At 44.7% G+C, this 14387-nt stretch overlaps 1 protein-coding gene across 2 annotated transcripts in view; it reads left to right on the forward strand.

The window, feature by feature from the left end:
- The first annotated feature begins 8687 nt into the window (after positions 1-8687).
- Positions 8688-14387, forward strand: part of FGFR3 (fibroblast growth factor receptor 3) — a 76628-nt gene continuing 70928 nt past the window's right edge. For both annotated transcript variants that reach the window (XM_075856959.1, XM_075856966.1), the window contains exons 1-2: positions 8688-8771; positions 10433-10683. In XM_075856959.1, coding sequence (XP_075713074.1) covers positions 10512-10683 — 172 coding nt within the window. In that variant the 5' untranslated portion in view covers positions 8688-8771; positions 10433-10511. The remainder of the gene's footprint in view (positions 8772-10432; positions 10684-14387) is intronic.

Raw genomic sequence — 14387 nt, forward strand, 5'->3', positions numbered from 1 at the left:
TATCAGACCCTCCATCGCAATTCCTGTCAATTTTGACAAGAAGAATAAATGACAGACACCATAACGGAACCTGATGGACCCCATTTAAGTCAATGGGGCCCGTTGTGTCCCATTGGTATCCATCGTACAACACAGATATGAACAGATCCTTAAAAAAAATTAAAAATGTTGTCTTATAAGGAAATTGTTAAAGTAGTTGGATATTGTTTCATTTGAATTTAGGAAGGAATTTGTTGTATTGCAAATTCTATTACTAGAATGTTCTCCAAGAGCAGTGTTACCCCCTGCGGCCCTCGTTTCCGTCATAGTAGGACTAGCAACAGGTGGTGACTGTTCAAGGTCCTGGAGTCTACACAGAATTGGAAAAGTTGCAGGGAGTTTAGCAGGACCCAAAGTGGGTGTGGTTTATTGATATTGAGGGCGTGGCTTTGTCTGGGGAGTGTTTTGGGTGTAGCGTCACTGAGTGTGGTTGGCGCGTGGCAGCATGTGTGAAGTGCATGAGCGGCACATGTTTGGCATGTGTGCATGCCCACATACACACTTCTATCACAGGGGTCCTTCGCTATTAGTGTCTGCCCCTGTTCAAGACTTGGCACATCTGCCACCTCTATTCATATGACCGAACCTCTCCTTCTGATGCAAGTTTATTGCATATAGTATATGCATTGGTTTAGACGGGGTATAGTTGAAAAGTTCTGGTTCCTTCTCAATGTGTTTAGCCCTGTTAGTTAAAATTAGTTAAAAAAATTAACAAAAAAATCCTACTGTTTTGTGTATACAGTTCATATACAGATCTATGTGTCTCCATGGTTACAGACTACAAACACTGTGTTTAGTCTGATTCTGCCGTCACGAGCCCTTTTACATGAGCCAATTATTGGGCAAACGAGCGTTCACAGAATGATCTTTCCTAATGATTGCCAGGGCAACGATCAGCCGCTGTCGCAGCACATCTCCCTTGTGAAAGGAGCAAACGAGCAAACTGTCTCATTGATCGGCGCTGGTTTACACTAAACCTGTCGGGCCGTGTAGTAGGACCTTTACTCCGCTTCCTCAGTTTCCTATTCTTACTGACCTACAAACAGTAGAAGGTTCCTTAAAGAGACTCTGTCCCCACATTATAAGTGCCCTATATCCTTCATAAGGAGATCGGCGCTATAATGTAGGTGACAGTAATGCTTTTAAATTTAGAAAAACAATCTATTTTTACCAGGTTATTAGCAATTTTAGCTTTATGCTAATTAGTTTCTTAATGCCCAAGTGGGCGTGTTTTTACTTTAGACCAAGTGGGCGTTGTACAGAGGAGTGTATGATGCTGACCAATCATTGACCAATCAGCGTCATACACTTCTCTCCATTCATTTCCTTCGCGCATAGTGACACTGCGTTGATCAGTATGTGCTGTCTTATACTAACACATTAACGTTACTGAAGTGTTTAGACAGTGAATAGACATTCCACGGGATGTCTATTCACAATCTCTGCACTTCGCTAACGTTTGTGTGGGACTTACAGCAGAGCAAGCGTAATCTCGCTGTAACCTGTCATTTACAGCGTGATCTTGCAAGATTACGCTTCCTTTGCTGTAACTAACACAGACAGAGTAACGAAGTGCAGAGATTGTGAATAGACATCCCGTCCTGGCTGGAAGGAATGTCTATTCACTGTCTAAACACTTCAGTAACGTTAATGTGTCAGTATAAGACAGCACATAGTGATCTAGCAGGATCCCTATGCGCTGCCTAAATGAATGGAGAGAAGTGCATGACGCTGATTGGTCACTGATTGGTCAGCCTCATACACTCCTCTGTACAACGCCCACTTGGTCAATAGTAAAACACGCCCACTTGGGCAATAAGAAATTCATTAGCATAAAGCTAAAATCGCTCCTAACGTGGTAAAATTAGATCGTTTTTCTAAATGAAAAGCATTACTGTCACCTACATTATAGCGCCGATCACATTATGTAGGAGATAGGACACTTATAATGTGGTGACAGAGACTCTTTAATGTGGAATCTCTTCTGTAATCGGTTTTGTTGTAAGATAGCCCAATCAGTTTATAGACTTGTCATATCTATGGAGACATTAGGCAAAAAAAATCATGTACCCAACAGTAATCTAATTAAATCGGACTAAAAGCAGTCATGCTGGTGAAAATGGTGAGAAATATGCGGTCATACATTAAACAGAACCCCTGAAAAGGCTCAATATTCCATCAGCCACCTGTTAAAATTTCCCCTAAGAACATGAACTTTTGATTTAGCTGAACTCCAGAGGCAGGGGAGACGAGCGGCAGCCAAACAACTAAGGCGCCACATTTTTTATTTTTTTTTGGGGTGGGGTTGGCTGAAGATGTAAAACAAAAACAAGTTGTCCGATCTTCCAATAATATCAAATGTCGATGGTCAATCAAGGGTCCACACAGGACCGGTATTAGGTTTGATGATGCCCGGTACAGAACCTTCCCTTGATTTAATCCACCCCCCTATATGGTGTATCATATAGTGTCCAAATAATACACTCATACAGTGCCCAAATACCATAGTCATAAGGTGTCCAAGTAATACTGCCAGACAATAAACTAGGGAATGAAGATGAAGCCTGTACAGCCACCTTTCCACAGGTTCGGGCATCAAGTGTGGGATTGAGGGTGCGAGCTTCAGGTGCCCAAATAATCAGGGTCAGTGGCTCTTCCTCCAGTAACAGGAGATGTACCCTATGTAACCACACAGGTCGCATGCCCCTAAGAGCAGCATTGGGTCCACATAAGGAGGGTTCTCTTTCTTGATCTATAGATGAAACCATCCATCCCCATGTCCCAGACATAAGGAAAACTCATGAAAAGTCACCCTCCTGCTCCTGACCATTGCCCCTTACCCCCACAGCTACATTAATACATCAATAAATTCTCCCCCAGAATTCCTGGATCCAATGCCAGGGCCACAATTTTTGGGGGCATTAATGAAAACTTAATTGAAAGGCATGGAGATCCACCGTTGTCCATTGTTGCTACGCTGATGCACCAACGCATTTGGGCGCTGCCGCATAGCAAACAATGCAGCTGAAAATTAATCGGTCTTTACATTTTGTATTCTTTATTATATTTTATACTAAAACTTAACCTGAAAATAACCCCGAGAAATGATGAAAAGCTTTCAAAAATATCATCCTTCCAATGTTGAATATCACAGACTCATTAACTTACTTAATTTACATGAAAGAATGAGAAAAACATCAAAGGTTACAGGCTGAAAAAGTTCCTGCTGCGATTTCCCTGTGACATACACAATACCTTTAAGGTATCTGATTTATTTTGTAGGACTGGAGGGCCGGGCTTGGCCGAGTCTGGCACCACGTGTGGTCATATGGTGGTTATTGTACTGGATAACACTTACTATATATATATAAAACGGCTGAGTAAGATTTCCCCGAATACGCAGAATAAATGCCAGTGTGTGCAAAACAGAAAAGGATTACCTGATATTAGAGACTATGATTACGGGGAGTTTTTAGGTTTGGCACCACATAAACCATCTGTACTAATGATGTCTAATAACCAACAATCGAAAAATAAAATGACCACTAAACCCATAATGCAAGATGATGATAAGAAAAAACATTTGATTTGTCAGACCCATTTTTGGGATAAATGGGGGTTCCAGCGGTTAAATCCTCGCCCAGATCAGACATTTATGGCATATCATATTTATATGTCTTTAGTAGGTAAATCCTTAAAGGGGTTTTTCGGGTCTTTAATGTTGATCACATATCTTAAAGATAGGTCATCAATATTAAATTGGTGGAGAACCCCTACCGATCTGATATTGTTGACCTATTTTAAGGATAGGTCATCAATATCAAAGTCATAAATAAAAACTTTAAACTTTTTTACGAGATGTGGAGGACATAGACGTAACTATAATAACCATGGCAGACTATATGGATGACCAGGGAACATAGTCATTTTAAGTCGCATTGGACTGGCTCACCAGTGGTAGCGATGCCACATTCAATAGTATCTGCGTCCTAAGGACGCAGATACTATTGAACACTGTAGCAGATCAGGGAGGTATCTTCCTGCTCTGCTATTCTACTAGGTCAGTGGTTTCGAACCGGGGTTCCGCGGCACCGTGTGGACCTTCCAGGGGTGCCGTGACACTCCTCTAAACCACGACCGTGCTTTCTGTCCTTCTCCTCACAGCGCGAAATGCATGTGAGGTGGAGGAGGAGATTTTTTTGCAGCCTCTGTAGATGGCACCTCCACCCCACCTTCCTGTACATAGCTCCACTGTGCCTGGGGATTCCGCTCCTGGATGGAGCACTTGATGTCTCTGTCCATATATAGACAGTGACATCAGAGCAACTCCTGAAGCGGAATCCCAATCCACAGTGTTGCTGGTGCGGTGATTCGGCTCCATCAGAAGCCACTGACGTCACTGTCCATAAATGGAGAGAGACGTCAGGGGCTTCTCCTGGAGTGGTATCCCCAATCACAGCATCGGCAACGCTGTGGACGTGGATTCCGCTTCAGGAGTTGCCCCTGATGTCACTGTCCATATATGGACAGAGACATCAAGCGCTCCGACCAGGAGCGGAATCCCCGGCCACAGGGGGATTCCGCTCCTTCAGGGAGCTACAGTGGCGCTATCTACAGGAAGGGGTCAGGGTGCTATCTACAAGGGTGCTGTGTGGCACTACCTACACAGGGGCTGTGTGGCACTACCTACACAGGGGCTGTGTGGCACTACCTACACGGGGGCTGTGTGGCACTACCTACAAGGAGGCTGTGTGGCACTACCTACATGAGGGGGTGTGGCACTATCTACAGGGGGGTGTGGAACTACCAACAAGGGGGATGTGTGGCACTACCTACATGGGGGGGGTGTGGCACTATCTAAAGGGAGGGTGTGGCACTACCTACAAGGGGGCTGTGTGGCACTACCTACAAGGGGCTGTCTGGCACTGCCTACAAGGGGGTGGTGGGGGATTTTGGCAATGCCTACAGGGAGGCTGTATGTACTGTGTGTGTGGCACTTAGGGGGCATAATACTGTGTGGGCACAATTAGAGGACAAAATACTATGTCCTTGAAGTGGTTATAATATATTGTTAAATATTATTATACTGTATGGGGGCGCTAAAGGGGCATTATACTGTGTGGGGGCATTATATACGGCATTATACTATTTGGGGGCATTATACTTTTTCTGGGGCATTTTTTTATGATGGGGCAGGGGTGCCGAAACCTAATTTCGCACGGGGCACCATCTATCCTAAGGCCGGCCCTGAATGCAATAATAGGCAATCATGGGCCATTATGCCCAAATAATCATGCAATGGTAAATGAAGGCGACATCTGTGAGTGTACAAAGCAGACTGGTGTGATAAGACCAGGCAGGATAAGACGATGAGACCTCCGCTCCACTTCTGAGTCATTATTTGTATGGTCCAGTAATTTCTTACATGTTTAAACATTCCCTAATCCTACATAGTGAACAGACCCCCATACTTTAACTATTAATGCCTCTGGTTTATAGACGGGGGTCTGGAAGATTTCACTGCAAAACTTCACATACTACATCGTGGTGACAAAGTCATTGCTGGCGAGGGAGCTGTCGCGCTGGTCTCTGTACAGAATGATGAGGTCACGTTAAGATATCAATAGTAATGTTTTACTGTAATGATTTACACAGAGGAACGAAACCGCAGCTCTGATCATGAACTATGCTCAGAGATATTGTCATTGCCCTTTCCCTTGTGAAAGGGGATCGTAATGGTGGCGCCGCCACCTCCAAATGGGAGATTGTTTTTGGAAGCCCAAGTGTGAAGTGATAAAAGTGCACTAGGACGCAGTCTCAAGCCCACTCCAAAATGAGAAAGGACGTCTAGTGTTTCCTAACCCACAAAGCGAGAGGATCACAGACCAAGAATCTCCACTAGCGAAGCTTAGAGAGTCCTTCTGTGACCTGGTGTCTTCCTAGGCTTCTACCCAAGGGTGCTAGAAATGATTGTTAGGGTGAGTTCACACGTGGCGTAATTGCTGCAGATTTCCGGAATGGATTTCGTTATGTAAAATCCACAGCATAATACAGTAGCAGCAAAGTGGATGAGATTTGAACAATTCCGCAGAAAAAAATCACAACTCAGAAAAAAAATATATATCTTTTCCTTACCCAGAATTTTGTGCTTTTTCATCCTAGTGGGACTCCTGGGATGATGTTTCATCCCATGTGACCGCTGCAGCCAATAACAATCTGCAGTGGTCACATGGGATAAAACGTCATCCCAGGCGGCCGGGCTGCAGTACTTCAGTGGGTATGTGCGTTTTCGAGGTTTTTTTTATGTGCAGTTTTCTACAGCACACATTCCAGCCGAAAAAACAGCACCCCAATTTGGCGCGGTTTTTCGGCAGGAATTCTCTGCGGAGCCCAGGGCGAATACGCTGTGTGCTTTTCCATAGCGTATCCACCCTGTGTGAACATAGCCTTAGGGGGGTTAAGGGTTGCAAGGGGCTGAGGGAGCTAGTAGTCACACACATATCCCCTAGCATGTTAGGAGGATGTCCCATAAGGGCACTACGCCAAGCAAACAATGTACAAAGTGAATAAACAAAAAAAAAAAAAAGAATAATCCAGCGAGTTACGGCTTGTCCGCCTGACTAGAAATATAACTATTCGTCTGATTTCTGCCTATCCAGAAGGGGGCAGTGTCCTCAGAAGGGAGAAAGCGAAGCGCGTGCAAAGAGCCATATTATAACCAGTGGGATGTCACCCCCAGCGATTTTAGGCACCTGTCGGTCACCGCTCTTAAATGACTGAGCCCTTGATCTGGTGGTGACTGGGCACATTTATGCACTGGCATTTACCAGACCCATTGGAACCATGTGCTTATACCCACTCATTAGCAATAGTCTGCCATACCACTGGTAAGAACAGATACTACACGTGATCTTAGCCGAAAGACTGAAAAGCAAATTTAGGATGGCAAAGAAGGAGCGACAGGTGGTGAGGACAAGGTGCCATAACAAGAGCACGTAATGGTCATACCCACAAGACAATGCCCTTAGTAGTGCCCACAGGGTCAGCTCCACGGTAGGGTCATACTCATAGGAATGTCTATTGTGCCTATTATTTATATTATTATGGTTTAGTGCAGGGTTGGAAGACAAAGCTGCTAAAATGCTGCGGGATGGGTTTACGTGGCAGGTCTGCCATGTTGGTCCTCCTATTAAGAAAAGGCTTAATAGGGGGACGCCAAAAGCACAACACACTGGAATCCATAAATATCGCAGTGTATTACACCAACAATTGCATGTTCAGGTCATAAGACTAAAAAAAATTTAAAAAAAAAGATTCTTAAAAACTTGATTTAATGTGTACCTTTACTTTAAAAAAACTTTGGACATGTCAGAAGTTTTGATCGGTGGGATCCGAGCACTGAGACCCCCACCGATCACTAAAACGAAGCGGCAGAAGTGCTCGGGTGAGCGCTGTGCCGTTTTGTTTTTGATCGGCTTTCCTCGGAAACCGAGCAATTGGTGTACGGGCTGATAGATTTTCTATTGAGTCCGTACACCGCTCGTTCGGCTTTCTGACATAAACCGATCAGAAATGAAGCGGCTCAGCGCTCACCCGATAGATAACATGTCAAAAGTTTTTTGAAGGTATGTAAAAAAAAATATTAAAAGTTCAAAGAACTTCCCTTCTCCCATTTTTTCCGTAAAATAATGTAAACAATAAAATAAACATAATGGGTATCGCCGCGTCTGTAACGATCTGAACGATTGTAATATCACGTTATTTACCCGCAGGGTAAAGATGCCAAGATTGGCAAATATAATGGAAGAAAAAGTGATCAAAATCTCATCTACACCCCCAAAATGGTGCGAATAAAAACTACGGCTCGCCCCGCAAAAATTATGCCCTCACACAATTAACGAAGAAATAAAAAAGTTATGACTCTCAAAATATGGCGACAACAAATTGTTTTTATGTTGTAACATAAAAAAATAAAATAAAAAAAACATTAAAAAAAAAGAGATCATTTTGGTATTATCATGTTCGTATTGACCCGCAGAATAAAGTAAAAACGATCATTTTTACTGCACGGTAAACGTAAAAAAAAATGTAGGAATTTATGTGTTTTGTTTTTTTTCATTCCACCCACATCATTTTTTTAAAGTTTTCAGTACATTACACGGTACAATAAATGGCGCCAAACAACAAAAAAATAAGCCCTCGTAGGACTATGTAGAAATGATCTCCAGCCTGTGACTCTCCAGCTGTTGCAAAACTACAACTCCCAGCATGCCCTGATGCCATTTTAGTATCTTTATTTCTTCATAACTTGCATCTCTCGCACAGTTGGGACATTTTCAAGGACTTTCATCAGACCTTGGTTTTTTGTTACACACAGCCCCTGCTTAAACCAGACGTATTTTATTCCCTGCTCATTCAGCTGCACAGAGGGGGTTAACCTGAGGCAAGGAAGGGGTTAACTCCCCGCACGAATCCCCCAGGAGTAGACACACGTTCTGTGGGATGCAGTGACGTCATTCAAAGGGGGCGTGTTTGATAGTAGAACAGAGGCGCGTTTCATATTTGCATAGAGGCGTGGTTATTCGATGTAGCCACGCCCAGCGCGCTGGAGCTGCTGTCAGAGGGGAGGAGAAGCTGAGTGGCCGGCACACTGCTCGTGTACAGCGGGAGGATAGGAGCTGTGCACCCGGAGCTGTGTGCTCCCCCGGGCTCTGAAGCTATTAGAGCAGCAGGTAGGTGCTGGATACACTGCATGGAGCTGATCACCCTGCTGGACTATAGTGTGGCCCCTGAGGACCCCTCTGCTGGACACTGCATGGTCTATATCGCTTGCAATTGAATTGTTTGCAGATCGCAGCCCGGTTGTACAGATGTGTGTAGCCACCGGGATAAGGGGTGCGATCTGCAAGATGTCATCTCTGAGGCTGAATGTGCCATTGGCAGTGGAGATACATAGTAGTCACAGGGCTACTGTGCGCTGGAGTTTGTAGCCTGGACTAGTTGTGCTGCGTGGTCAGGGGGTGCAATGCCATTGATCGCAGCCCGCCACATCATCTACTAGATGCATTGTAGCAAAGCATGGACCCTGATGTATTTGGGGGTGTCCTATGTAATGAGGACCCCTTTGTGGGGAGAGTTGCTGTGAGCTGCAGAGTTGTCCAAATTGTCACCTGCGTGGAAAAAAAGGTGAAACTGTAAATCTCGTGCAGTGAAGTTTGTAGCTTTTTCTGCTGCGGTGCAGGACTGTGCTGGCATGTGTAGCTGTCACCTCTCAGGACTGGACTCACGATCTCTCTATAGCCGTGATCTCAACTACAACCCACAACATGCTCTGTGGCTGTCAGGACAAGTTAGGAGTTGTAGTTTCGCAACAGCTGGGGACTGACAGGTCAGGGACTATTGCCCTGTGGCTCGTTTTGTGTCTTGTAATATGTAGATCTAGGGACATGGCATGCTCTGGGCACAAAGGTTATATATAGATCTAGGGGCATGGCATGCTATAGGCACACAGGTTATATATAGATCTAGGGGCATGGCATGCTATGGGCACACAGGTTATATATAGATCTAGGGTCATGGCATGCACTGGGCACACAGGTTGTTTATATCTAGGGACATGGCATGCTCTGGGCATATAGGTAATATGTATATCATGGCATGCTCTGGGCACACAGGTAATATATAGATCTAGGGGCATGGCATGCTATGGGCACACAGGTTGTATGTATATCTAGGGGCATGGTCTGGGCACACAGGTAATATATAGATCTAGGGGCATGGCATAGTCTGGGCACACAGGTAATATATAGATCTAGGGGCATGGCATAGTCTGGGCACACAGGTAATATATAGATCTAGGGGCATGGCATGGTCTGGGCACACAGGTAAAATAGATCAATCTGAATATTTGTTCTCTCAGACCCACCAGCATCCTTGCCCACTATACTTGTAATGATCTTAGTGGGCACTGATAACATTCTATTTACATGTACCCACTGGGTGTAGTGTTTTTTGGCCGCGTGGTTTGTGTAGGCGAGTGCCCCCCGGTCTAGCGGCACGTCTATACATTCATTGTGTATTTCCTGTGGTTACAATGTTTCTATGTACGAGATGTAGAAATCACTGGGCAATGAGGCATTACAGAAATGTGCTGCTCCGCAGGTCGGCTCCCTTGTCGGGTGGCACACCCCGTGAGCTTCATTAATGGAAAACCTCTGTGCGGTTTACAGGATAACCAGCCCAACTATTGACCCCTGGAGTAATGGATATGTAGACCAGGACATGGCAGAGATGGGCACCTGGTTCTATAGGATGGCCATATATACAATGGGGTCTGGCGCTATGACCTCTATACGTGCCGGGCTAACTTTTTTTTTTTCCTTTTTTTCTCTAGTTCGTTGCTTCCCTGGTCAAGGAGACCAGTGCCAGGATTACAGTGCTGTGCCCAGCGGAGCAAAGTATGCGACCGGAGGATGCCTGAGGCTGGAGGGGGCTGCAGGTTATCCCCGTGCCAAGGGATACTAGTGGGAATGATCACCGTGTGGTGCACACTCTGCTTTTTCCTGGTCACGGTGAGCGGAGTGCCAGCTGCCAGGCTTCCAGTTGCACAGCCCGAAGAGGACAAACCGGAGCGAAAACCAGCAGGTAAGGATACGGATCCACCCTTGGTTTCGCAAACATGAACATGTTTGCTCGCCCAGGATGGAGTAAACGCTTTCAGCCTTTGAATGGGCAGAGCGGGGCGGGCAGAGCGGAGTTGTCACCCATGCTGCCTATACATTCAACCGGTACCCCTTGAGCTTCTCATGAGAATTGCAGAATTTGCATGTTGTCCCTGACTTGCACTATAGAAGGTCGGCAGGGGGGACATTGTGCCAGGACCCTAATTAATCACCGGGTTAGTTGACTTGCAGATTAACTCCTTTGGTGCTGCAGGGCTATCTTGCATTCCATGTCGCGTTGTTTGTTTATTGCGAGGTGCCTAATGTGTGTACAGCGCTGTAGCAGACTGTTGCACGCTAAGGGGTTAATGGATGGAGATCTTGATGGTGTTATGGCTGTAATCAGCCAGGTATGAATGAGTTAATGGGGTCAGATTAACACCTACAGTACCTTGTCATAGGACAGGCAGGTAAGCAATTTGTAGCTAGATTTATGTCGATGTAGCAGAGCCGGATTGGTTGCATGACATTTTCGAAGCGAGAGTGCTTGTGTATTCTGATCGTTTTAAGTGAATGAGTAGAAGGCGTTCCACCAATAAGACCTGATCATAGATTTGAGTATTCAGAATGTAGAATGTTTACATGCAGTCCTATGTAAAAGCAGATATAAGACATGGTCCTAGATTTCCGAGTATACAGAATGTCGTTTCTTTACCGGCATTCCTATGCAAAACCACAAATAGGACATGATGAAACATTTCGGAGTATACAGAATGTCATAGGTTTACGTGCAGTCCTATGTAAAACTAGAAACTAGGCCTGGTCATAGATTAGAGTATATAGAATGTAGTATCTTGATGTGCAGTCCTGTGTAAAGCCAGAAATCAGACATGGTCTTAATTTTTTTTAGTATACAGAAGTTAGTAGGTTTTCTTGCAGTCCTATGTAAAACCACAGATAAGACATGGTGATAACTCTGTGCAGAAAATGTACCAGCAGTTCTATGTAAAGATAAGATATGATGATGACTCTTGGTATAAAGAAATAGCAATAGGGTGACTTGTAGTCCTATGTAAAATCACAAATAACCGTTGTTGATCTCTCGTTTTATGTAGAATTTGTTTATGCAGTTTTAAGTAGAAACCCAGATTACACTTGTGCCGATCGACAAACTCCGCTCTGCTACATCTTCATATGTTCGTGTGTATACACCTATAATGCTGCTGTCATTTGCTTGTAAAGATGTGAGACGAGATGGGGGTCTCCCTGAAAAGTTTTTGTTTATGAATTAGAGGTTGATTTTGTTGTGGTCGTTCCTGCTGTGCGTGTGTAGTGATAATGAATTTGCAATGTGTTGCTGCGCTGTCTGTATATCTTATATGTAATGTACACGTATCATGCGGTTTATTTGTATTACTTCATCATTGCTGTTACTTCATTGATGTTTCTGTTCTTGGGATGAATTCTACTTGTCAGTTTACTTTTCTTTATAAAGCAAAATCTAGATGGAAATGAGCTGAGTGACTGAGCAACGCAGGGGCCCCGTGTGGCCCTACAAAGCCGACCATTATTATTTCTTATTTTTTATTATTATTTATTATGGTCGCATTCCCCATTACTGGCAAGTCAGAGGACTGTCCCGGACTGTTGATATTGCTACTACTGATCTTTCTAGTATCAGACGTGACTATTTAATTAGCGATTTGACTCCAATCTGTTCATAATGGGTCCTCAGCACTTCATTAGCCGGACCCCAGTAGTGGTACTGCCCCTCCGCCGCCCAAAATGGGGTTTATATTGTGGTAGCATCTATATAAAGCTGTAGGATAAATAACTGACTCTGCTGCGTCTTGCCCATCTCTGCTCTGCTGCGTCTTGCCCCTCTCTGCTCTGCTGCGTCTTGCCCCTCTCTGCTCTGCGGCGTCTTGCCCCTCTCTGCTCTGCGGCGTCTTGCCCCTCTCTGCTCTGCGGCGTCTTGCCCCTCTCTGCTCTGCGGCGTCTTGCCCCTCTCTGCTCTGCGGCGTCTTGCCCCTCTCTGCTCTGCGGCATCTGACCAACGCTCGTTTGTTAAAGAGACATACACTTCAGTATTTGTGTAATGATGTGAATGTCAGATTTTAGCGTTTAATCAGTAATGACCCAGAACAAATTTGCTTTGGTCACATTGTAACCTGAACATAACGATACAAACAGGAACGCGATTATCGTTCGCCGTCCTATTTACACACATGTAAACCTTTGCTCTGCTGCGCCTGGCTCAGCTCTGCTACATCTCTATATCCACTCTTTCATGGAAATGCGCTGCTTTATTGTGACCGGGGATGGCATATGTGTCTGTCCTTCCCCCGAACACAGGACCTGCAGACTGAATCCCACCTTTGTGTGTGATACATTGTGTGGAGGGGATGACAGGCAGAGCTGTCATGGGGTAACCTAGCTCTATTGTCTGCGAGCGAAAGTAATCCTGCCGGAATCAACGTGAGAAAAGAGTAATTACTGTCGAGCGAGCTGAACGCTTAACCCAGAATATTCTACCGCCCCCCACCATTTTTAATAACCTTTATTTTTATTCCATATGATGTTTCGTGTCGCGCTGAGCTCCACCACCGTCCTCCCCTTTGTCTCCTATTGTATTTTGAGCCTCCTCTCCATGCTCAATTGCTCCAGAGAAAATCTTTTTGTCTTTTCACAATGGTTCTTACATTTTACTGAAAAGATCAGGACTGCAACTCCCAACATTCCCGTCATGTACAGATGTGTTGCGTGCTGGGAGTTTTAGTGCCACAGCTTTTTGGATTGATGCATGATCATATTTCAAGAAGTTACTTGTGATGAATAGCGCCCCCTAGGAATTAAAGTCTATGGTAGTGGTCCTTAACCTGTGTGACAAAACTACAACCCCCAGCATGCCCTGATAGACTGCAGCACTGCAACTCCAAACAACCGGTCTAGGGGTACGTGAGCAGAACTAAAAATGGCTAATTGGTAGCTTAACCCATTTACTCACCATTTTCAAGCTCTCTGCTTGATGTCAGTGAATGGAAACATGCTCATTGTATTTAATGGTGGTAAACCGTGATCCTGCAAAACTGACACAGGTGCACAGCCCATTCAGAGCAGCGATTCCGAAGCATAAATTGACATGCTGTGGATTAAAATGATGCACCGCAACGTGGCGAATTGCCGCTCGATTTTACCAGTAAAACGGTGGTATTACCGGAAGACTCATGCGACCATTCGCTACCGCATGTGGGTGTGGTTTTGGTCCCTTCCATATTCCGCTCCATGTGTTCTTTTGTAACTAGCTGGTTTAACTGTGTCAGTATGGCAAAATCATGACCGGTTTTAAACCTCAATAGTGGTTTCATTCACTGACAGCAAGCAGAGAACTTGAAGATTTTAAGGAATTGAATGTATTCGAAATCTGCAGAATTTTCCATTATACAAATATTAAGATTGTTTCCCATAAAACAGGAAAACCTCTTTAATAAATACCTATAGGAACATTTTTCCTGTTCGGAGCTGAATCCTGTCTGTGTTCTTGACCAAGCCCGGAACATTCTATAGAAATAAGAACATTCACTGATCCGGGAACACATGACATCCTTGTAAACATGCAACACACGGCCACGCTGCTAGGTGTCTGGTTAATGAGGGCGCCGCTTATCTTTCCTATACTCTCTACAT

This window comes from Rhinoderma darwinii, chromosome 1, assembly GCF_050947455.1.
Source record: "Rhinoderma darwinii isolate aRhiDar2 chromosome 1, aRhiDar2.hap1, whole genome shotgun sequence".
Lineage (NCBI taxonomy): Eukaryota > Metazoa > Chordata > Amphibia > Anura > Rhinodermatidae > Rhinoderma > Rhinoderma darwinii.